We start from the raw sequence: 25,879 nt of genomic DNA, 5'->3' as shown, positions 1-25,879 counted from the left end.
TCAGGTCTGTGCTCTTTACTCTCCGCCCCCGCTCCCCTCCCCCATCTATTCTCGGCCCTTCTCTGTGCCCTTGCCCTGCAGCTTGTCCAGGGCGCACCAGCAGCAGGAGAGAGCTGGGTGCAAGCTTTCCTAACTGCCTCCAGCTTCAGTGTGGCAATTCTGGGTGGGCCGGGCCCTCTGTGATCACTGTCCGGGAGCCCCTTGGCCCTCTTTCCTGCTCGCCGCTTTCACTGGGCTCATCACCCCATGTCCTCACCTTGCCCGGGGGGGGGGGGGGGGGGAATGGCAGCCCCCGGTATCTGGTCCCTGGGGTCCCCACACGGCTTGTTGGCCCTGATCACATCTCTTCAACACTCCCTTCATGGAACCCTCTTTGAACCCAGCTGAAGTGCCTGCTGTTTCCTGCCAGGATCCAGCCTGAAACACCATCTTCACAGCCTCAATCCAAGCCCCACCTCCTCCGAGAACTTTCTTTCCCTCTGTAGCTGAGAGATTGCTCATCTCTCCTCACTCCCCAACATCCTTTCTTAATTTCTACCCTCCATGGAGCGTCACTGTTTTCAAAGCGTGTGACACAAATGAACTCGTCTGTTCCTCACGACAACCCTGAAAGATAGACAAGGTGTTATTATCGTTAATAATCTCCTTCGCGTTTTGCAGAGAGCTGAAGCTTCTAGCGAGCAGGAGTCGTGGCCAAGAACACGTAGCTGTGAGGTCGTCATAACGCAGGTGGTTTGGGCCACTGGATGTAGGGGTGCCAGAGATACACCAAAAAATAGGGCCAGGTACGAAGCAGCCTTCAGGCCCACACTCTTCCCTACACCTTTCTCCATGCCCTGCCCCACCCCCACCCTGTGCTTGAATCCATGCCCCGGACACGGAGGTGGTCAAGACATTCATTCACTTGTTCAGTCTCTACAATGGGCCAGCAGGGTGCCACCTCCTGGCGGTGCCAAGGTGAGCAGGACCCGCACTGCTCTGCCCTCCTGGAGTTCCCGTCAGCAGGAGGCGTGCATTACCATATTTTCCGGCGTATAAGACGACCCCCAACTTTTCCAGTTAAAATATAGAGTTTGGGATATACCCGCCCTATAAGATGACCCCCGACTTTTGAGAAGATTTTCCTGGGTTAAAAAGTCGTCTTATACACCGGAAAATACGGTACATAAGACATTACACAAACCGCTGCAATAGTACAACGGTGGTGAGTGCTCCGAAGGAAAACAGAGTCTGGGTGTGCCCTGCTTACAGAGGATGCTCAGGGAAGATTTTCCTGAGGGTTCGTCCTTCAGACTGGGATCTAAGAGATGAGTAGGAGTTAACGAGAAAGGAGGGGGCTCCCGAGGGAAGAAATGCCCATGCACACAGAACAGTAGGTCCAAAGGTTCTGAGGTTGGTGTCGAGGGGCATGGGGTGAGGGGTGCATACTTCTGACAAAGGCTAGCATGGCCACAGTACAAAACCCGAGGGCCTCCGAGGCCAGAGAGGCTGGCAGAGGCCACGTGCCTTGAGGGCGATGTTAAAGATTTCTGTCTATATTTCAAGTGCAACAGGAATCCAATAAAGGGTTTGAGAAGGACAGGGGCCTGGGAGATGTGCATTGTTTAGAAATCCTTCTGGCTGCAGAGGAGAGGAGGGGTTGGAGATGCACAAGCGGGAAGCCTGGGAAGACAGTCAGGAGGTGGTGGCTGATCAGAGTAGTTGCAGTGGGTGGAGGCTTGGGGATGGGCTGGGATATACTTTAGAGGTGGCATCCTAAGACCTGTGTTTGATGGGGACAGAAGGTGAAGGAGTGGGAGGATGACCTGGAGGCTTGTGGCTCTTGCACCCAAATAGATGGGGTGGGGAGACTGGGAAAAGGGGGCGGCAGGAGGGTTCAGACATCAGGTGAAGGCTCGTTAATGTGAGGAATTTAGGAATCGTGCTCACAGGAAGTAGTTAGCCTGGAGCTCAGAAGAGAGTTCTGGGCTAGAAATATAAACTCGAGTCATCAGCATATGGTCAAGGGACTTTCAACTATATCCCCAGAGAGAGTGTGTGAAAAGGAATGAGGGCCCGAAGGAGAAAAAGCAACCAGAGAGAGACGGAAGGACACAGGACCCTGCATGCCACGAAAGCCGTGAGCTTCAAGAGGAGTGGCACGGAGCAACTGTGCTGCAGGTCACCGAGAGACAAAGCAGCACATACGAATCCATGTCCATAGACCCCAGGTCACATGGATGAGTTTCACAAGCTCAAATGACCTCAGTTCCTATCCAGCCCACTAGGGTGAAAGTCTGCACTAAAATCGCCATCTGCACCAATACCTGTGAGGTAGAGCCCGGACCCTCTGCTGAAGCTCGCCAAGACATGACCCCCTCTCTCCCCACCCACATCAGAACCCAGGGCAGGGACGCCCAGGCCCACCTTTCAGGCTCTGGGCAGTGGCGAGTGCTGCTCGAGGGCCCCTGGGAGGCGACAGAAATAGCCACAGAGACAGACAATGCGATCTGTGCCGGCTCCTGAACTGCTAGGAACACTGGGTGCTGATTAAATTTTCATGCCTCCTTGACAGATTTCCCCCCTGCCTCTTTTTTCCTGTGGTTTTTTTTTTTTTTTCATTGTTATTCCTGTTTCAAATGCATAAAGAAGAGAAAACAATAAAAGGGATTCTCTTCTTGCACGTGTTTTGGCTTGAGGTGTTAGTGCTGGCTTGGGCATCACTCTGGCTTCCAGGATAAGTGGTGCCATAGCACCTGGAAAACGGACACACACACACACACACACACACACACACACACCACATGCATGCATAGACACAAACGTATGCACATACCACATGTGCACACATACACATGTACAAATGTGCACACAGATGCACACATTCACATGTGTGCACACACTCGCGTTTGCACGCATGCACACACCACTCACGTATGCACACATGTATACACACATGCACACACATGCACGCACATATGCTCACAGGACTCTGGCCCCCCTGCTTTCTGCCCCTGTTCCTCACTCCCTCCCCCTGCTTCTCTCTCCTCGACACGAGGTTCTTCCCCTGCCTCTTCTGTCCTTCCTTTTGTCCGTGTTCTGCCTCCCTCTCCCCAGCCGAGTTTTCTTCCTCATTGTTCTAATTTCTCTCCCTGGTTAAGTGCATGAATGCCTGGGCATGCACACCCACTCAGAATTACTTTCTTTTCTCTCCTTCCTCCCTCGCTCGCTCATTCTCTGGACAGTTCTTATTTCCATCCCCAGAGAAGAGCTATCCACTGGCGACCGGGGCTCTGTGCAAAGACGAAAGATAACGGCCTGGCCCGGTCCCCACACTCAGAATGACAGCGGGCCCCTCTTGTCTCTCACACACACGAGGGGTTTGGGGCCACTGTCCTCGCTTGTTCTAAATCAGCCTGAGAAAGGATCGAAGATTCCCTCCTGGGCTAAGGGACGCAGCCCTGGGCCGAGTCCCCACTCGGGAGAGTGGAGTGGCCCAGAGAGGCCTCCTGTCCTCCCCGCAGCTGGAATCTGGGCTCAGACCCAGGGCAAGGTGTGTAGTAAGCACAGTTCTACCTCAGTCCCACAGGAAGCGTGACAGGCGACCCAATTTCGTAGCAAGTGACTTGGCAGCCGCTCGCTCTTGTCATTAGTATGTGGCACTAGGAGCCTAATTACAGCGTGAGGCCTGATACTGAGAAAAAAACACGCCACTGGCCCCAATGTAATGCTGCCTCCAGGGGCCAAGCCCAACCACTCCACCTCTTGCAGTTCCCAGACTTTCCCCGAGGACAGTGCTGCCAACCTGGGCTCCTTCTCCCAAACGCCTCCACAGCCCCCGCACACACAGCGCTGTCAGGCCGGCCTGAAGGGCACCATGCTCTGTGCTGGACCCAGATCCATCTGGAGAAGGTAATGGGGTCTGAGGGTCCTGATTACGCCCCAAAAGGAAGGCTGGCAGAGGTGTAGCGAGTTCCCCAAAGGCCCACGCTCTGGCAGTGGATGGCACCCTGGTCTGAGGCAGGGTCAGGGTAAAACTATTCACCTGCTACAGGCTGCAGGTGGCACTGGGGCTCGAAGCTGGACATATGGGTACCACTCCTGGGCCGCAGCGAGGACCTTCCTTTCCAATCAGGACCAGTCCAGCCAACACTAGAAGCCCAGCCCCTCTCTTAAAATCTGCTCCCAGGAGACAGCAGCCAGCTGTCACCCAGGTGGAGGGCAAGGTGTGGAGGGGAACGGGTCAGAGGGCAACCCCCAGATTTCCTCTCAGCTAAGGGGTGTGCGTCTCCTACCACCACCCTCTGCCTGGGCTGCCTCTGGAGGTCCGCAAGGCGGCTGCTGCCGACCTGATCGCCCTGCCCTGGGCACCTGGTGGTGATCCAACACATCACCAGAGATGGGAAGGCAGGCAATGGGCTCCTCTGAAAACCACAGAACCCTCATTAAGAATTCCTCAGTACAGAGGATCAAAGGTGAAAAATGCTTAACAGCATCTGATTAGTCTTCGAGTGTCCCAAACCCTCCAGGACGTTCATCAAAAGGACAGCCCTACTTTAGCATTCTCTCTTATGAAAATACCCACCCCCACAAAACAAAAAAAAGTGTCGTGAGCAAAGCCTCCAACGAGGAGCAGTGAGGGTGGCAGGGAGACCGGTTCTCTCTTGGAAATACTAATTACAGTGTTCACACACGCTTGCCGCGTCAAATAGTCAGTTTTCACACACAGCTACTCCCTACAACAAGATCACAAATCAAAATACAACACGTGAGCATATCAAACAACTTCTCTGTGCTCCCAAATGGCCCTGTAGCGATACTCATTTTGAGATCATTGTAACACACGGTTAAAAGCACAGACTCCAGGGACAGACTGCAGTGGTTTTCTCGGCTGTAAAACGGGGATATAACAGTCCTATCTCAAAAGGTTGTTGGGAAAAACAGTGCATTTCTATCTATAAAGGGCTTAGAACACTCTGCTTCCCCACCGTGGTCCTTTCACAACCCTGTAGAGCCCCAAGGATATAAATAAGAGGTCTCCCAATTCTTAAGGCCAGAGGTTCTCTTCCCTCCAGTTCATCCACAGATTCAAACTCTCCCTAGCGGTGTTTGAGGCGTGCTGTGGCTTCAGCTCGGAGCCTGGATGAAGGCCTCATGAGGACCCCTTGGGAATTTGATCTCCTCCCTGTCCCTCGGAGACCCCCTTCATGTATAAATATGAGTCCTGTGCACCCTCTAATGAATGCTTTTGTTAATAGGACTCAAACTGAACTGGGATGGTCAGTTTACTAAGGACACCCAAGTGAATGGTTTGAACGCAATGGGTGCCAGCTGGTGTCTCGCATGGCAATCCTGTTTTCAGAGCAAAGATTAGGTCCCTGATGGCAGCCACCCAGCTCACAAACGCACTGGCCACCAGAGAACTGGGGAGTAACGGTAACTGTAAGAGAAACAGTACATTGGCCCTATGAACCCGGACCATCAGCTAGTCATTCAGCAAACATTTCTTAAAAAACGTACCTTGTGCCAAGTATTGATGTGAGCAGCAACTATTCATAGCAGCGAATGAGACAAATTCCTGCCCTCTTGAGTTTTATACTCTAGTGAGTAAGTTAGTCTTTGGGTAAAATATACACGGTGGGAAACAGGTATGGATACTGATGTACAGGTGAATGTATAACAAATGTACACAAATCAAGATCAGATGGGAGGGAGGAAGTAACCGAAAGCAGCAAAGGAATTATAAGAGGAGCGGCAAGTTCGAAAAGGGAGCATTCCAGCCCTTAGCACAGTGTCTACTTTATAGTCGGCCATCAATAAATTTTGTTGAATAAAAAGAAGTACAGCTATAGAAATAAAAACACAGCTTTATAAACAACATCATCCTGGGGGGAAATATAACTTTTATAGGAGAAGAGGAGCAGACCAAAGGAAAATAAACCAGACCAGAACAGATTCAGACCAAAGAGCGCCCTCCACATCTGATACTCTATCTGTCCTAAACAAGCTCACTGACTGTACAGGAACTCCTATTTTCCATCCCTATGGTGAAGATGTCCCTGTCATAATCAAGAAACTAGCCCCAGAGCATGTTATTATCCTCGTAACTTCCTAAGAGAAGTGATAATGCTAAATTTGGGCTAAATTCCCCAAAGAAATAGCTATAAGAGAAAACCCCCAAGTTGTCACGGCCTTAGTAATAGCCCTACTGCTGTGCAAATGATATATGAAGTTGTAGTTTCTCAGTCCTTGTCCTCTTCTCCATCTATGCCTTCTTCCTATGGGACCTCAGCCAATCAGCCCTATGACTCTAGAACCATTAATACATTGATGCTTCTCAAATAGCTATCTCCTGCCCTGCTCTCTCCTCGGTGCTCCAGATTCATCAGACTCAAGTACCCAAGCACTAGCTCCTCATGACATCTCTAGCTTGGATAAATAATAAGCATCAAACAGGCATCTCCAATTTAACATGTCCCCAACTGAACCGCTAACCCTGCCCAACCAACCTATCCCTTCTCTAGGCCCCCGTCTTGGTAAATGGCACCGGTGTTAACACATTAATGTAACCAAGGAGCCATCATTGGTCTCTGCCTCTCTCTCTCTTATGCAACATTAAATCCATGAACTAGTCCTACCAGCTCTACCTTCAACGTATATCCCAATCTGACCATTGCTCACCGCCGCCGGCATGGCCATCCCAGACTCACCACCACTGCCTTCTAACCACATCCACTCCTGCTCCACTGGGGCCGGTTCTCCCCAGCAGCCAGAATAACCTTTCAACGTAGATTGTGTCACTCATCTGCTCAAAATACTTCAAAGATTTCCCATCAAATGCAAAACAAAACCCAATGAGACCCGCTGTGCTCTGGCCCTCTCTCTCTCTGATCCCTTCCCTCTCCACACCCCTCTTTGGAGTGCTTTCTGTTCCTTGAACCCACCAAGCAACCCCTTTGCCAAATATGCCACTGGGAGGTGCTCTACCTAGCCCAGAATGAGTCCATTGTCACAGCACTCGAGCCACAACACGTTGTCACGGCATCCAATGAACACAGTCTGTCTGCTCTCCTCGAGGGTGGGAACAACATCTCTTACCATCAGCACCGAGCACAGATCCTGGCAGTCAGGAGGCACTCTCAAGTTTGGGGGTAAATGGAGTCGAACTGGGTTGCCCAATCACCTACCAACTCCCATGCTGCTCTAACCGGTGACAGCAGGGAGTAATGGAAGAGCCTGAGCTTTTCTAGTTAGCCAACACTAGGTTCCGATCCAGGCTTTCCACCTTAATAGCTGGACAACCTTGGGCAGGTCACTTCCCTTCTCTGTGCCTCAACTGTCTCATTTGTCAAACAAGGCACCATCAGAGCCAACCACAGGATTACTGGAGAATTAGAGCTCAGACGTGTAAAGGGCCAAACAGTGCCTGGCACACAGGAGGTATAAGATAAATAAATGGCAGCCAGTATAATTATTCATGTGCTCCTTGTCTTTCATCTCTCTTTTAGGCATTACTTAATCTTCGAAGAGGTCCCAACAAAGTGTGTTTTGTTCAGAGAGAGGAGAAGGAACACAATGAGAACGACATGAAGATGTATGAATGGGAGGAGTGACAGACTGAAGCCATGGGAAGCAAGATGATTGACAGCAGCAAGAAACGCCCTTTCTCCTCCCGAGCCAGCTTCCTCGCAGCACCTCACTGCCCATGGCTGCAGATGCCCACAGAGGCGCCAAGTCCCCACAGAGGGCATAGCTGCTCTGAGTGCCAGGGTGGGTCTCAGAAGAGATGGGTCACCACAGCAGAAAAGGATATGCAAGCTCTTCCAAATTAGAACAGGAATTTAATTAAACCGGGAGAGAAACGAGAGATGGGGAGATGATTAAAGCCCAGGATATTTCCTTCCTTGGAGGCGAGGGGAGGAGGCAGGACAGAGCTAGAATTCATCCCCTCTCACTCCCTGCCCCTTTCCTCCCTGCCTCTCCCACCCTCTCCTCCACACCCCTCCTTCTTCCTCCTCTTTGGACACCTAGACCCCCAAGCCCAAAACCAGCCTGTGCAAAGCTCCCCCTCAAGACATATGTGCTGCTGACTCATGTTCCCCGCTTGTGACAAAGCTTAAACCTTTCAATTCCTCAGTTATTACCTTTTCTCCCTCTTTCTACTTCATCTTGCTTCACGTTATGAATTATGTACAGTACTTCTGGTACTCAAGAAAGACCCTTTATCAAATCTGTACAAAAGAGAATTCACGAGTGATTCTGATCCACCGAGAGCTGCTGGAGATGGCAAAGCGCTGCCCAGGCCTGCAGGGAGCTGGAGCGTGAATGGGCACGCAAAGGCGCACGCCTGGGAGAATGAGACCCCTGAACCCGCGTCTGGGCCCAGTGACCACGGTATGCCCTGAGGACACTCCCTTACCTGGCTGCCTCTGTTAGGATGCACAGGCCCGGCACGTGTGTGATCATGTCAGGCACCAAACCAGTGGGGTAGCTCACTGCAGACTGGGCAAACTGCAGTGCTAGGCCATGCCTTCATTTCTTTATTTACAAACTGTAAATCCAGATACATCCCCAGGTGGCTACTTCCCAAGTGCCAGAGACAGAGAATGCTCTAGAAGATCCTTTAGCCCAGGGGCTCCAGGTATGCAAGCCCCACAGCACACCTGTGCCAGACCCTCCTGACGGGAGGACCCGTGTTGTTTCCTTGGGCCCCTCCCTCTGAGTCTCCTCATTCCAACCTCCCACCTTTCTCCCTCTTTACCGTCCACTGGTTCACTTTCCCCCCTTGCTAAAGACGCCCACGATCCAGTTTCAATAACCTACTTTGCAATTTATTTAGCCCTGATGCAATAAATAACTTGGGTACAAAAGAGAGGCACGCACCCTCGCTCTCGCTGTCGCACACACACACACACACACACAGACTAAACACTGGCAATGCCTCTGCGGTAACCCCTCCCAGGCCCCGTGTGCTGACAGTCACAGCTGCTCCCAGGAGCTCAGGATGTCAGGCAAGGTTCCCGTTCCTGGGCAGACTGACTCATGCTCCCAGCTGAGGGAAGACCAAGACTGCTGGCTCAGTGAGGCAATGGACTCTTGTAGTCCCAGAAGTGCCCTGGATGCCTGCCTCTTTGGGGAGCATGATCTTTTAAAGAAATATATTTTTATTGATTTCAGAGAGGAAAGGAGAGGAAGAGAGAGAGAGAAACATCAATGATGATAGAGAATCATTGATCGGCTGCCTCCTGCAGGCCCCCAATGGGGATCAAGCCCGCAACCCGGGCATGTGCCCTGACTGGGGATCGAACTGGTGACCTCCTGGTTCATAGGTCAATGCTCAACCACTGAGCCACGCTGGCTGGGCCTGCTGTTTTTATACAAATTACTCAGGTAAATGGCTCAAAAAAGGTCATGGCATTATGAGGCTCTGTGCACACAGGAAAGAGAAAGATGCCAACTATATTTTGAATATATATTCCATTTTCTTCTAAGGGACCCAGTTGGTTATATCTGTCAAAACACATTGAAGGATGATATGTAGAAAATCCGCATTGTGGACTCATTAATAGAAACCCTAACATAACTGTTCAAAAGTTTCAAGTATTTTAAAAATACCTTAAATTTCTAAAGCATATCTCATTGCAAAAAGCACTTTCACAGAGGCACGCTTACTTCATTCTTACAGTCATGATATGAACTTAGTACTGATTTGGTGCTCTGATTTCACAGAAGAGGAAAATGAGTCTCACTGAGGTCACATGACTTGCCCAAGATCACAGTGTGGGGGCGGGAAGGGTTAGTAAAAAACAAAGCCTGGACTTGAACCCAGACTTCTGAGCACAATTCAATGTCTAACACTGCCTAGTCCTATGTACTCACTGTACCAGCCTAATTGGTCTGCTAAGATATTCATTCCTCGGTGACAAGTCACATGAGCCACTAGTAATTCCTGTTAAAATTAATGTAAAAAGTTCAACGTCACCAGAATGAAAAAAGAAAACTCAAGCATGAAGCTGACAGCCAAATTGTACGTCCACAAGTTATTTATATCAATATAATTACATTAATGGATTAATCTATCAGCTAAATAAAATCTACATTACCACACGCTGTTTTAGCTTTCACAGATCAGAGAATTTTCACAAAACGAAAACGAAAGAATCCAGGCTTGCAATAGGCTTGTTAACTTTGTATTTTGCTAAGAAAGAACGTTATCATTTTTTAAATTCACCTTCAAGTTGAACAAATTTTGTTTCGCGAAAAACTATAGTGTCATTATTTTCTCATTATGCCAACCTGGTGAAAACTTTATCAAGGGCTCCGTCCCAGCCACTCGGGAACACGCTGCAGATAAATGTCAGGTCTGCCCTGACATGTGTGAAGTGCAGTCCGGATCCCACCTCCGAATTCAGCCATGGCTGTGGCATCAGCACTGCACCGGCTAGTCCGAGGCTGTGCAAGTTAGCAAGAGCTGGGATGAACCCTTAATGGTATTCAATAGCCATTTTTATACCAAATACAGGTATGTTTTTCAACATGTGCATAATAGAAACAACACTATTTCTAAGCCAAAGCACATGTCTTGAGAACACCCAGGACACGGAGCAGGAATCATGATGGGAGAATTTGCCTTCTGTGTCCCTGAAGGAACCACTCTCTTTGAATAGGAAAAAAAAAAAAAACTGCTCACTTAGCAGAACCAAGTCTATACCTGCACAGCTCACGGAAGCAAAAAGTCATAAAAAGATCACTCGCACAGGAGGGCTGAGTGTGTTTTCAAAGTGCTTTCATATGTTTTAGCTCATGTAATTGCTACAAGACTCTAGCGGTAGGAACAGCAGGCGGTATTACCCCCTATTACTAATGACTACACGAATGCACGTTTATTTACTCAGCTAGTGGACACTTAGGAAGAGAGAGATGTTGTCTGCAAGCATGGGGCTTGTGGCAGAAGGGGATCTAGTGGCCGTGTCCTGATCCTCCCTGTAGGTACTGGATCCCAAGCTGATATTCACAAAGGTAAAAAGGGGAGCTGGTAAAAAGGTCCGAGTCAAAGGTGGATTCAGCAAGGGAGTGATTCAAGAAACAAACTTGCAGGGGAGGGAGGGGTGTGTGGGGGTGTGGGGGGGGGGGGAGAGTCTTCAATTTGGGTGCTGTTCTTGGTCATGTTTCATCACAGAGACAAGGCCTGCTTTTTCTTCCTTCTGCCCCAGATCCCTAACCATCTCTCAGATCACCTAGGTATGGGTCTCTTTAAGAGTATTTCAGAGCCAGGTTCCAAGCCAGAGAGGCCAACTGTGTCACAGAAGCAAACTGCTAATTACACACCAACCCTCCGTAAACACTCGAATAAATCACCATCCCGCTGCTGGTTGGTTTTCTCCTTCTACCTGTCACAGGAGGCAGGGAGGTGGGCTGGAGTGGAGCAGGAAGAGCGGCCAGCAGTGACGGGGGTGACAGCCAGGGTCGGGCGTGAGCGATGCCCCCGCTGACAGCAGCTCGCTCATCTGGACACAGAGCCCTGCTGCCCATGCCGAGGCCCCTCTGCCGGGTCCTCAGGGCACTCGGTGCAGTCAGAGCATCGATGGATGGACACTCACTGAACACTTACCCAGCTCTGGGGAACCGTGCCTGATGCGGGAGGCGGAACGGGGCTACTAGCATTTGATCTGGGGGAGAGGGCTCCGAGGAAAGGTCTCCTCTCCTTTGAATTTCTCAGGGACAGTCAGGGAAGGCTTGGTGGAGGAGGAGATGCCAAATTTTTAGAGGAAACACTGAGCTCAGGTAATTCAAGGAGCATGGATGCAAGACCGGCAACGATGCACATGGAAGGTACAAAGTGGCCAGGCTGAGAGACCGTCTGGTCTGTACCGTGGGCAGCGGAAGAGGATGCTCTGCCTGCCTGCAGTAGGCGAGTGGTTCTCACAAGATGGTCTGAATGATAATGTGACCCCACAGTGCTTCCTATGTGCCGTCTCATCTCAGTTCTCACCACAACCCGATGAGGTGGCTGCCATAATCACCCTCACTTTACAGGTAAAGAAACGAAGGCGCAGAGGCGAAGTAAACTGCCCATGTCACACCGGGAGGGAAGGTGGGACCCGGATTCCTAACCCCTGGTATCCCACCTCTAGCACAGAAACCATTTTTTCAAACAAGATCTTCATCAGAACCACTTACAAAATGCATACCACTTACAAAAATGGACAACTTTGGCCTAAAAGCATTTAACATAAATATGCTTATAATGATAACAGAAAACATTTGTTTGATGTAGCATCAATCACTCCAAAAATGAGGATGTTTTTAGGAGGGGAAAAGATGTGAAGCCGGGGTGAGAGGTGACTGTCGCGAGACCCGAATCGGCTTTGGCATCCCGTTACTTCTGTATTTTGTTTTAGCTGCACGGTACTGAGAAAACCCTGAATCACACAGAAGAGCTGGAGTGCGCTCACTTTCATCACTTTATGTGAGCAAACGAGCTCAGGCCTGACTTTTTTAAAAGAGTAACACAGAACCACACACTGTCTAATCAATAGCACATTGACACCAAGTTCAAATGAAGGCGGAGATAACAAAGAAGCTTTACACCAAGGTCTGCACAGAACGGAATGACGCCGGCATGACCACGGGTGGTCTCCCGGGGCGAGAATTTGGTCTCTACCACGTGGATTATGTGTGACTTTTTAAATGAGGGTGGCTCTCTTTTTGCAATGTTCTGCTTCCTCCATTCTAAGGTACACCTTCCTTCACAGCTGAAGGTTTTAGAGCTCCAATATAGGCGGGTGTAACATGCAGAACGTAGTGGGGTTTTTGTGCTGTTATTAGATTGGTAGTAGATCTTATCAGTGGTGTATATCTTGGACTCAAGGAAATGTGGCAGTAAAAAGATACATTTTGAAAACAGAATTTGAGACACATGTTGTAGAAACCACAAAGCAAGCCATCTACCATCTCAGCTGGCAAGTCCCCTGCTGGGGGCAAAGGGCAGTGACCTGGGGATGGGAGATGAGAGAAAGAGAGACCCAGAGGGCAAGGGAGGATGGGAACGCCAGTGGGCCTTGGCCCTCTTCCCTCAGATACCCCTGTGCATCCGTCACTTTGTATTAGACAAATACTGAATCAAGTTTGACCTCATGGAAACCCGTCCAGTGGGGCAGGGGGCGGGGCCAAGGCTTTTTCTTCAGTATTTTCTCCACTTTGCTACCCAACTTACCCTCCCTAAGCCTGGTCATGAAGGTCACGCGGAACAGTGGCCTCAGAACTACGGGGGAGCTTGCTACAAACACAGAGTCCTTCTTCCTCCTCTGGGGCTGCTGGTTCCTCAGATCCAGGCAGAGCCCAGGAATCTGCAATTACACCGACTGCCCCCAAGCGATTCTTAGATGGGCCACACGGAAAGGGCTCAATAAATACTTTTCCAGAGAATGATAAATTGAGGGGAAAATGAACAGAGGCCTCTTGGCTTGCCCAGTGTGCCAGCGACAGGCACGGTGCCATCCCTGTCTGGCTGAGATTCCGTAAGGATTTGGGCTCCAGAGTGATCCAGTGGAAAGTGTCTGAAGCAGCCACTGAGTCACCAAAGCATCCCTTCAGTCAATTTCTGCCCTTTAATCCTAAAGCCTGGTGTCGGCTCAAAACAGAGAGATTATGGCCTGAGACCACAGGACACGTCAGGCGCCCAAGGCCTCTGGTCGCGGATCAGAAATTAAACTGCATATTAGAGAGGGCTGGAGACAGGAGCCCTGAGCCAGCCTGACGGCTCCGCTCACACCCGACTTGGAGATCGGCCTGGTGCGTGGTGTGACATTCAGGCACCCGATCAGGAGGCAAACTTAGCATATTTGGAATAAGCCCCAAACAGGACGGCCTCTCTGGTTTGAGGAATTATTAAGAAACCAGGATGGATAGGAAAGAAGAGGAATAATTCCAGGGTGGCGGCAGCTATACACGGGAAAACATGTGTGAAGGAGGAAAAGAAAACCACAGTTCCTTCCCACGGGCGGAGGACTGTGGCCCAGGCTCCCGGCCCGGCGGCGCTGAGAGAGAGGACAAGTAATGAACGTGGAGAACAGGCTGCCAGAGGCAGCGGCAGAAGCTGCGAAACGTAGATGTGTTTTAATGAAGACGTAGACAGACACTCCGAGGGGGAAAACAAGATGGCAGAGGACAATGCCTGTGAGGCACGTGGGCGGGCCTGGTGGGCGTCAGTCCCCAGATGTTCCCCCAAGGTAGGGTTCTGAACTGGGCTGGAGCCGGGCGCCCAGGAGTGCAACTGGAGAGGGCTCAGGAGGTGTGCCGGCCGTTCTGGGCACAGCTTCCTCTGCCCCTGGGCACACACTCCCCTCGTGCATTCACTTACATGCTCCTTCTCCTGCTGCTGGAGGCATTTTGAGCAGCAGATTAGAAACCAGGACATTTGGGTTCAGAACTCACTTCCTACTTCCTCTGTGCAATAAGACAGGTTTCTCCACTTACTCCGCAGATGGAATTTGTCCAGGAAATTCAAGAATAATATTTCAAAAAGGGCCTGCAATCCAATTTGTTCCACTCCCTTTCCACGGTCTCTGCCCCAAGCCCACTGCCCTGCTCAGAGCACAGCCTGGACCCTCGGTCACACTGTTGCACTCCCCTGGCAAGAGCATTCTGGTTAAAGCCAACTGTCCACCTACGTCCTGCCTGAACCTCAGTGGCCAAAGGTGACCGGAGGCAAACACATCGCGTTCACCGGTCCCACTGTAACCTCGTCACCACTAACCCCCAATGGGCCCTGAATACTGGACGGCAATCATATTCCCCCTCCACTCGCTCGCCTAGAAAACCATCTCACACCTTCTCCTCAAACTTCCAACATCCTCCTCCTCTCACCCTCCGCCAAGGTCCTTACTTCCTATTTCATTGAGAAAATAGAAGCACCAGGAGAATTTCCACAAGCCACCATCACCACGTCTGCATGCCCGCATTGCAACCCTGCAGCCTTCCCTCTGGGCTGTGATAACGTGTGGGGCTCAGAGCAAGCCCAGCCCTCCACGTGGGCTCTGATGGCTCAAGCCCGTCCCTTGTCTTCTGCTTTAGGAGGTGGCTCCACCAGCCGTCTGTCCTCTCCTTCATCATCAATGATTTTTAATCTTGAAGGATTCATTGTCATCAGCAAATGAATGGCATTTCCCCCTGCCCCATTTTCTCTGCTTCCCTTCCAAACAAAATTCAACACAAAGGTCTGTACAGACTCGCTGTTTCCAACCCTTTTTAACACCTTCTCCAATCAGGTGTCCAGCCTTCAACTCCACTCAAACCGCTCCTGGTCCCTGAAGGTGGTTCCTCAGCTGTCATCTTCTGTGACCCATTGGCAGCATTTGACTCCGGTATCACCTCTATCTCCTCCTTCCTGAAGCCCTCTTTGCACTTGGCCTCCAGGTCGGCACACTCCCCGAGTTTTGCCTCTCCTCCCTGCTGCTCCTTCTCCGTCTCCTCCCTGATAACTCCTCAATTCACCAACATATTAACCTTGAACTTCACTTCTGGAACCTCTTCTCTCCCAATAGTTACAGATTCACTTCCTTTCTGTCTTATCCAGTGATCCTGTGACTTTCAATACCATCTATACACTGGAAACCCCGCCTAGACGGCTACCCTAGTCTCATTTATCCAACTCCTACCTGACACCACCATATCAAATGAGCATCGCAAATTCTTCATTCATGTCCAAACTCAAGTCTTACTCTTCCTCCCAACCTTCACTTCTCAGCCTCCATGGGAAAGGGGACAGACTAACTTCCAGGATCCACTTGTCAGCCCCTCTGTGTACAGGGCAAGTCACAGATGAACAGACACTAGTATCAGACTCCAAGGGTCACCTGTGTGACAGGGTCCCAGACTCCTGCAAGGACACAGGAACAGGGCAGTGCAGACAGGGATGTGGGGGAAAGAAAAGCCTATTCTAGAGTGTGGCTGATCCCGGACACAGGAATCCATGCATTTTACGAACCATATTCTTGATCTGAGGTCAGCTTGTGCACTTATTGCTCTAGCACCATAAGATGATGGGAGGCTCCGGCCCCCTATTTGTCAAATGAGTTTTACATGTGTTCTGTTCCCGGGGCATGTGGAGGAGGTGGGCGAGGGGGACTGAGCAAAGATGTGCAAACACACTCCCTGGTCTTATGGACCCCAGAACCAGCGGTGTTCTCTGTAGATACCATAAAATCAGAGAAGCTTCCGAAGTTGGAGATGGCATTTTCTTCATCAATCTCGGATATGGTATTATTCTTAGGCATGCCACACATAAGCAAAATGTCAACGAGGCAAAAGTGAGTTGCTGCTCACCATTTAACAAATATTAACCATGTGCAGCTGGGAGAAGGCAACAAAGGAGAGCCATAGGCATGTTACAGACCAAAGGACTCCTGAGGACTTGGGAAGACTCTCGGAAAGCATCCAGCCTACAGTTGCCTCTTCTTGCCAAAAGCCAGTAAAAGCTATAAAAATCTCTTCCACCCCAGCAGCATGGAGCGTCCCAGGCAGTCATAACAGATGCAGCTGGCGTACCTGCATCGCTGGAGAAACAGCAGGTCTCCAAGAAATGTCCGTATCTGCATAAGTTTATCAACACCAAGTGAGGAGAGAAATAGCTCGAGCTACAGAAATACAGGTGAAAAAATACTGGACTTTAAGAGCCCGGATGAGAGGAAATGTGAACAGAGACTGGAAACCTCTGCAACCTGTACATGTCCTCATAACACAAATAGCAGATGACACACCCCCAGCATGACAACAGAGAAATAAGACCAGAACCAGGAGAAAGCCAGTTCTCCGAGTCCCATCTGGCCCAGGTGATGAGGGTTAGAAGCTAATTCCCGAGCCACAGTCGCATTGTTCGTAGAGGGAACAGCATTGACTGGAGAGAACATATTGTATTGGCGGAAGGAACCCCTATCCAGATTAGGAGAAATACCTGAATTAAACTAGTAAGAAGAGGGGAGACTTTGCAAGTTGAGGAGACTCTTGTTTGGAGAGACAGTCAAAACAGGAAGAAGCAGCCAGCAGAACCACACACTGCTTTGCATTCTTTCTACCACAAGGGGAGAGGGAAGCCAAGAATCCAGTTGGAGTTTGACCAAGCAGAGTGGGAAGTTTTGGTAGAGACTAGCTGGAGCATGGAGGACTCAGGTTGCCATGACAATGAGAACCTTCCTGCCCCCTTACAATAATGCATTATGAGGAGAAAGCTGCATGCAAATGAAGTTAAGTGTAATCAATTGGCAGGGCACCACAAGGTCACGGGAGGCATTTAGGAAGAGTCTGTGCAGCAGATAAGCAATGCAAACACAGAAAAGCACTTAAGTTATATATGAAAAGGTTAGGCTGAGTCCACATGCTTGCGAGAGCTTCTATGTACAGAGTAAACGTGAAGGCTCTCCTACTGGTCTGGGCATAACTGGCGCCAATAAATCTCCCATATTTGTTGCTGCCAGTGAATAGAAGAGGTGCTGGACCTGGAACGAGGGGCTCCCCTCTTCCTTGTGGCCGGTATGAGGAAACAGCAGCTGGATGAATTGAGCCTTCCCAGAATGGGTGGCAGAAAAGAGACCTCAAGCTACATTTGTACCTTATGGAGGTGGTGGTGATAATGGCACAGTGAGCGATTTCTGTATGGGTAGAAACATACATATATAGACATGTATTTATAATACTAAGTTGACGAGTTGTTCATTGTTCATTCCATGGTGTGCAACCAGTTCTGATACATATGCAAAATGTTGTCATTACAAAGCTCTGAGTTGACATTCAAAGGAGAAAACTACACAGGTAGTGTTGACATGGACTACCAGAATCTGTGATTTTCACCCAAGATCCCAGGCATCTCTCATCTCACACTGCTTTTCAATGGGCAAGAGCTCACTGAAAGGATTGGTAGGTAAATAGTCTGTACTATTTAAGTCATTTTTCTCCCACTCCCTGACCCTCTTTTCTGTCCAAGCTGAATAGATGGATTTGGGGAACTTAAAAGCTTGCATGATGTAAGTTAAAAGCCCGGTGCCCAGCACTAGGAAGGGTCCAGTACGCTGAACCTGCTGCCCCGGGAGCAGACAACCCTCACTCCAGAGTGTGCGCCTGCTCCCACCGCCTGGGGCATGCTTCACACCCCAGTTCCCTGCTCAAATGAAGCCCAGCCTTTGCGGGTCCTTTCTTCCCAGGGATCCAGACTTGGTCCTTGTGCCACTGGCTGAAAACAGGTGCCTTTTCCATCCAACTGCTCCTGAGTCGAGGTGTAGTCATCCACCTCACTATGGCCATCGCCTCTGCTGTGGACTCCTGGCTCCGTGCCCTGCCCCTAGATGCCATGCTTTGGAAAGTGACGTGATCTCAAAGTGGACATGAGGTCATTCTGCCCGTGAGCAGCCAGCTGCTTTTTGGAAACCAGCCCTACAGCTCAACTAGCTCCCTCGACCCTGGATCTAGTCACGGGGGTAGCAGGAGGCATTCGGTACAATGAAGTTCAATGGCTGATGGGCTGGCTGGGAGCCCAGGAGTGACAGGTTTCAGAGGATCTGCAGCTTGACCTCCTTCTCCCCACTTCCTTGGTGGCACAAAACTATAGACGAGAGCAGGGTTACTGTCAGTCTGTGTGACCTCTATACATACGTTGGGTAGATAACTAGGGAGATATGGGAATTTGAAGAGAGCACCTTGAGAACAGGGATCATGGTACTCCTTTTCTCTCTATTTTCCTAATGCCTCACACAGTGCTTGAGATGTAGTAGGTGCTCACTTAATATGTGTTTCATGAATGAACAAAGAAACTAACAGAAGTCATCTGTTTTCCTGCCTGTCTCAATATCCTCTGAGCCTTGGCTCTGGAGGACCAACAGGTCACGCCTGTATCTCCAAAAGCAACACTTCTCCTTTCAGGCTTTCCATGCATTTATCACATCACTTAGGTGAGTCTACACATATAATTGAATTACATCACTCCCAAAGCCCCACAGATGACACCCGCCACGGTGGGGCCAGTGCTGTCATTCCCAGAGGCGCCTGGCTAATCTGAGTGACATGGCCTCAAGACACCCTTCACATCTCAAATGAGGAGTGACAGCACTCATCCATCTTGCCTTCCTTCCCTCCTTCCTGCCACCCCACCACAGCTGGCGAGAATCCCAGAGCGTCCTCAAGGTCTTTCTAGGTCACACGTAACCCCTGGGCTTGCTGGGCATAAGCTGGTCCCTGGGACTTCTTCACTGCCCTTTCGACCTCTAGCTCAACAGCCTGTGACTCCTCTGCAAGCTCCATCCTGCCTTGCTCAGCCTGTATGGGGCTGGACCCAGGTGAGTAATGGACATTCACTAAGCACCTACTTTACAGGCTTTATGCAAACCCCGGCTCCTCAGGCACTACAATCTTTTGGAGTCTCTCCTGAGATCGAACATTTCCTTTCCCTCCAGTACAGATTATGCCCAGAGCGCCTTCTAAAGGGGCTTTGCATAAGCCACACTCTGCCCCACCTAAAACATCCTATGCAATGAAACTAGGTTAAGCGGAAACAGAGGGCACCTTAGGGTAAAGGTAGCTGTGGCAATGCAGGTAACAGGAATGAGCATTCCAAAGGTATCTGCCAGCGGGTGGGCTAGCTGGCTACATATGAGGGTACAGACCTTTGTAAGCACCTGCCTACCAAGGCAACCTGCCCAAATGGCTTTGCCCACCCAGGCTCCTTAGGCATCAAATCGCACCCACCCTGGACCCTGTCTTACTTTAGAATGCAGACCTGCACCGCGCCATTCAGTGGTCACCAGCCTAACTTCCGGCCCCATGCAGGAATCCTAACATCCCCGACAGCCCGTCAGCTGTCTTGTGTGCCCACTCAGAACCTTCCCAACATGTCTGGTCATATGAATCATGAGGGGCACTTGTACAAAGCTCACCAACTATTCACACCCTGCATAGAAAGGGCCTAGTGAATTTTTCACCAGCATCCCTAGCGAGCCTTACAATTAAGCACGTTTCTTATGTGCCTGTAATGCAGCGGTTCTTGACAGTGGCTGAATGTTAGAATCAGCTAGGAAGCTTTAGAAAAAAAAAAATCAATGACAGGCCTTTACCCCTAGCTATTCTTATTTAATTTGTCTGGAGTGGAGCCCAGGGGGTGTAAATTTTTAAAGCTCCCAGCTGATTCCAAAGTGCAGGCAGGGTTAAGAACTACTGCAATATCTTCCCAGACCAATGGTAAGCTCTTGGAAGACAGTAACCAAGAAATATGTACCCCTTGGTACCCCTTACTGAGCCCCAGCACCACGTCAAACCTGTTACAGAACATACTCCATAACTGCTGAGTTGATCTGATTTAACTAGCTGTTCGTCCATCCAATATGCGTTGTAATTTCCTGTATTAAGAAGCTGTGTACTTCCACTTAGCAAGGGGCCAGATAATGGAGGCTAAGATTTCCCATGATTGAGTACACACACACACACACACACACACACACACACACACACACACACACACAGAGGCACAGGCACACACGCTTGCAAACATGCAGGCACATCCCCAACCATTCCTTTCCCCGGATGAGCCAGCCCAAACAATGCAGAAGCCTCCTGCCCCAATTCTGTCCTCTGCCTGCCCCCGCCCCTCGCCAGCTCTACTCACGTTGTACAGCACGGTGGTCCACCCTTCCATGGTGATGCACTGGAAGACAGTCAGCACAGCAAAGAGGATGTTATCAAACTGGGTGATCCCGTCGTTGGGGCCGATCCAGTCCCTGCATTCATAACCAGCTGGGCAGCCCTGCACGCCACACGGGTGAGGGGGGTCAAATCCTTCTAGAATACCTGCACGCACATTTGGAGGGTGGGGAATAAACCATATGGTGTTTAGCATGAGCTGGAAATGACCCCAGGAAGCCACAAGCATGCAACTCGATTTCCCACAGAAAGGTGTGTCCTTCGTTGTCTCAGGCTCCCTCCCATCTCTGGCCTCTCTACACCTCACACTCCGCATACCACGTGTTCAACCCAGTGTTTCTCAACCTCCTCTGAAAATGGAGTCATTCCTGCACGTGGCCCCCCACTCTCTGTGGGCCACAGCCTCTACCGTCACCTGCGTGCCAGGAATTTACAGGACTGGGTCACACAGAGAGGTCTGAGGTGAAGGCAGAACACCTCACTGGTTTTCTAAACCTCGGACTCTAGGATAGATCCTGAGCTCTTTCTGGGCCTCTTGGGGACAATCATAAGCTACAGGCCCCTTGGTGAGTCTTAACTCTTTCTATTTTTCTGGCCTAAATTCCTGGTCTTGAATAAAAGACAAAAAATCAGAAATCAAAATCCAAGGTGGAAGGTGTCCTTTAAAGATTCTGTTCATAAAAAAAACACAGTACCTAATTGGGCTCCTTCAACCTCTCCCCATCCCCTTTCCTCCTAGGGCACGCTACTCAACTTGCCAAGAACAATGAGACACAAAGAGGTAAGCATTTGGAGTCTGTGTACCCCACCAGTCCCCAAGCTCCCCTGCCAAGCCACGCTCAGAGCTGCCTCCGTCCCTCCACACTGTGTGTGGGACACAGCAGGGAGGGAGAAAGGTCATGAGATGGACCACGAAGAAAAAAACATCTCCATGGACATGAAGGGACCCGTGTCTTTTTTGACTCCGAACTCCTAGGTCTCCCTGGCCTGTGGGTTGAGGAGGCCACTGTACACAGGGTCTTTCTTCAGACCGACAGTTTCCGACAGCCTCCTTCTACCAGGCATGGGGGAGCTGAGCCCTCCTGCTTGAAATCCCCCAACTGTACACCTGGGAGGTTATTAGCTTTGCAATCTCAAGTGTCCAACAGGGACGTTGAGTCTGGGCTGGTTGGGCCTCAAAAGGCTGCTGACGAGGAAGCTTCTGGTTCTCTCTGTAGGGTTGGAATAGAACACACTTTTCCAAGCTGTCTCTCGTTAAGGCCCTGAAATGACCCCAGTGACCCGAGGGGAGAAGAAGGGAAGAGGCAGGAGACAGTCTAGGAGCGCACCTGAATTGTTCATGAAGCATGCGCGGTGCAGCTTCCCGCTGTAGAACTCCAAGCCGATGATAGCGAACATCAGGATGGCGAAGAAGAGCAGGAGGCCGATCTGCAGCAGGGGCACCATGGCCTTCATGATGGACTTCAACACGATCTGCAGGCCTGGGAGGAAGGGAAGAGGATGACAAACGGAGCCTCCCTTGGCACCCCTGCCTGCGCAGGCTCAGTCTCCCCTCTCCCAGGAGGAGGAGGGCAAGTGGTGCCGGGAAAAGAACCACTGGCCCTGAAACGACAAAGACTGTTTGCAAAGGGATGACCAGGGCAAGTCAAGCCAAAACTGCCATCCCGACTTCCCCCACGGATCAGTCCCTTCCTCCTCCTCACCCTGACCTTGCACATGCCTGTTGCCCTTCATTTGTTTCCCCCCCGGGGTTGTCTTCTGGGCTCCTCTTGTAGGTTACACTCATTAGAATGTGCCTGTTGGTCCTCGCCCTGCTGGGCTGTGAGTCTTGTGAGAGCAAGGACAGAGTTCATCTTCCCCATCCTCCTATCTCAGCCCCAGCCATCCCACTCGCTGCTCTAAGAGCAGACTTAGTATAACCAGTATTCATAAAATACCTCTGACCCAGACATTGTACTTCTAGGATTCTAGCCTAAGAAAACAGAGATGTGAATAAGATCCAAGCAAAAAGATGTTTGCCCCAGCACTATTCCCAGTTGGGAGGAAAAACTGGAAATAGCCTAAATATCCAGCAACACAGCAATGGCTAAGCAAGTCATGACCCCTATGACAGACTATAATACATGTTTTCAAATTATATTTCGGAAGAATTTTTAATGTCAGAAAAAATCGAATACTTATGGCAGGATCTAAAACTATATGTATAGTATGATCACAACTATATTTAAAATGTACAGGAAAAAATATACAGAAATGTTAAAAGTTATTTCTGGCCCTGGATGGTGGGCTCAGTGGTTAGAACATCGGCCCTCGTACCCAAGGCTCTGGGATTTGATTCCCAGTTAAGGGCATGTACCTGGGTTGCAGGTTCGATTCCCAGCCCCAGTCAGGGCGTGTGTGGGAGGCAACCAATGGATGTTTCTCTTTCTCTCTCTCTCCCTTGCCTCCTTCCCTCCCTTCTAGCCTCTCTCTAAAAAAAAAAAAAAAAAAAATCAATGGAAAAAATATCCTCAGGAGAGGATTAACAAAAAAAGAAAAAGTTATTTCTGATAAGACAATGGGTGCTTTTCATTTTCATATTACATCACTTCATGTATTTTCCCAAGTTTCTATAAAGATCTTTCATTATCTTTAAATCTGAAATAAAAAGAGCTGCTAAGTTTCAAAAAGAAATGTTATATTAGGTTGTTGCATCCACACTATTTATTACCATGGGGGCTAAGTCCCAGGAGAAACTGTCTCTTATTTATCCCACATTCTCTTAGACTCGGATCCAGATGAGGACATGTCAGGGAGTCTACTAGCAGAGTAGAAGGAAGAAAGATGGTGCTTACTGGGTATCCCTGACACAAGCTTCAGGGGCCTCAGGACACGCACGGCCCGGAGGGTCCTCAGGTCCACATGTGTGTTAAAGTGGGTTCCCGCGGTGGCCAGGATGCTGCAGACAGAGACACAGAGGGTCAAGGTTAGCAGGGTCTGGCTCTCTTCCCTGTCCCAGGGGGGAAGCTGGGTTAAAGAAGGATCAGGCGGGAAAGCACACCGAGATGACGCCAGCTGTGTGTGGGCGCACCTGTGCTGGGTGAATCACCAGTGGTTCCAAGTGAAATTAAATTTAGCCCCATGGATTTCACTTTGCAAAGAAAGAAAACTTGTCATCAGATCAGAATCCTAGTTCCAAATCATGATCTCCAAATCAAGGTCTCCAGCACCTGTCCCATGCCTGTTCCCGGCACTGCTCTCTGCTCCTTGCAAACCTCCTTCCCCCCTTTCCAACCCACCAAAGCCCTCACATTTTTTATTTCAAAATTTTCTTAGACTCCCCTGTCTTCTATCACCTTTAGAAAATTCCTCTGGATTAAGTACAATAAAGGAGTAACTCACCCTTCTCCACCTTGACACTTAAATTTCTTAACTAGACAAATCAGGATGCTTATAATTGAGGAATAACTCTACTGGTCCCCATATGGCATATTTCTACTTGTCCAGAATCACTGTGTGACCTGAGTTTGGTTTCTTTGCTTCCATTTTTCCACATTCCACAGCCATAGCCAGAAAGAAACACACACACGCATCTATAAAAATCCTATTAGCCAAAACCGGTTTGGCTCAGTGGATAGAGCATCGGCCTGCGGACTGAAGGGTCCCAGGTTCGATTCCGGTCAAGGGCATGTACCTTGGTTGCGGGCACATCCCCAGTGGGAGGTGTGCAGGAGGCAGCTGATCGATTTCTCTCTCTCATCGATGTTTCTAACTCTCTATCCCTCTCCCTTCCTCTCTGTAAAAAATCAATAAAATATATTTTTAAAAAAATCCTATTAAATTGTGGACACCAAGTTCCTTGTGTTGAGGAGACAATTTATTTCATATAACCTCATGACACTGCATATACTTTGGAGAGACAAAGACACTTGAGTATTAATGGAAGACTCAGAAAAGGCCAAGAGTCAAGAGAACTGGGTGTGAGTCCTGAACTGGGCAACTTCAGGCAAGTCACTCAACCTCGATGAGCCTCACTAGCCTTGTCTACAGAACGGGGGAGTATCAAGGCCTAGGTATAAAAATAAAATGACATGCTATTGAATATCAAGAGAGGCCTGTACACTATAATGTGCAAAACAGACATTACATCCAACACAAACATTAATGAAATTGGTTTTGCAAGTCTAATTTTAGCCTTCTCTCTGTGGGATAGTCCCTGACCTCCCTCAGAACCACTCTAGGACAATTTCAGCTATCTGGAACCATTGGGGAATGAGTCATTTAGAAAAATGAATTATCTATATAGTCAAAGGGTGCCAAGAATACTTCATTCCACTTAATTCTTTTTGGTAGAACCCTCTGAAACATTCCAAGTATTGAAGAAGATACTTGAAGTGCCTTCAGTACTTGAAAGAGAACGTGAATGAAAGGCTTTTGCTATACAATATCTCTAAGAAGCAGATAGAGAGTCCACAGGAACAAAGCACAGAGATCCAGGACATCAGAACCCTGAACAATAACTTTGAAACAGGGAGAGCTGCCCAGCACCAAAGCCGTCTGCTTCCTAACATTAAAAGCACTCAACTATCTATTAGGAAGTTAAGAGGGTTCCCACTTGGGTTGAAGAATATTTTCAAGGACCAATGGAGATGTCTTTGAGCTTTACGATTCTGTAATTCTATACTAATCCACCCTCAAAATAAGAACCAGAAAGAAATCCTACTCTCATTAAGGATCTCAGGAGTGAGGCAAGACTCCCAAGTCTTCTTCATGTCTCCCAAACTTCCACGCCCTCATCTGAGAAGGAGGGACTCAGGGAGCGGAGTCTCTGACTGCTTTTGACTGTCTTCCAAGGCTAAAGAGGAGGATTAGTGGGGCGGGGGGTAGGGGGGGAAGGGGGAGTGATATAATTTCTAATAAGTAAGGAAATTCTGAAGAGATGAGAGATCAAAGAGAAACATGTAAAAGAGGACAGAATTTTAAAAAATAAAGGAAGGAGGTAAAGAGAAACTTCAAAGATAGGTGGAGATAGGAAAGTGGAGAGGCAGAAATGGGATCATTGTTCAGCTGATTCTGCTAACAGGGGAAGGAGCCTTGAACTTGGAGTCTCTGAGGTGCACATGGAGCCTCTCCTTCGCTCTAGTTCGCTCCATCTTACGAAAGGTGGGTAGAATCTGCCCAGGTCAGGATCCAGAGCTCCGTTTCCTGGGAAACCCAGACCAGACACACAGGAAATGCT

At 49.4% G+C, this 25,879-nt stretch overlaps 1 protein-coding gene across 3 annotated transcripts in view; it reads right to left on the bottom strand.

The window, feature by feature from the left end:
• Window positions 1-25,879, bottom strand: part of CACNA1E (calcium voltage-gated channel subunit alpha1 E) — a 267,144-nt gene that overhangs the window by 163,611 nt on the left and 77,654 nt on the right. For all 3 annotated transcript variants that reach the window (XM_054711820.1, XM_054711821.1, XM_054711822.1), the window contains exons 4-6: window positions 23,496-23,599; window positions 21,990-22,142; window positions 20,627-20,808 (exon numbers count right to left, since the gene is read on the bottom strand). In XM_054711820.1, the coding sequence (XP_054567795.1) occupies window positions 20,627-20,808; window positions 21,990-22,142; window positions 23,496-23,599 (439 nt within the window). The remainder of the gene's footprint in view (window positions 1-20,626; window positions 20,809-21,989; window positions 22,143-23,495; window positions 23,600-25,879) is intronic.

The sequence above is a fragment of the Eptesicus fuscus genome, chromosome 22, assembly GCF_027574615.1.
Source record: "Eptesicus fuscus isolate TK198812 chromosome 22, DD_ASM_mEF_20220401, whole genome shotgun sequence".
Lineage (NCBI taxonomy): Eukaryota > Metazoa > Chordata > Mammalia > Chiroptera > Vespertilionidae > Eptesicus > Eptesicus fuscus.
The sequence above is the reverse complement of the archived record's forward strand: the minus strand, read 5'-3'. Positions and strand labels throughout refer to the sequence as shown.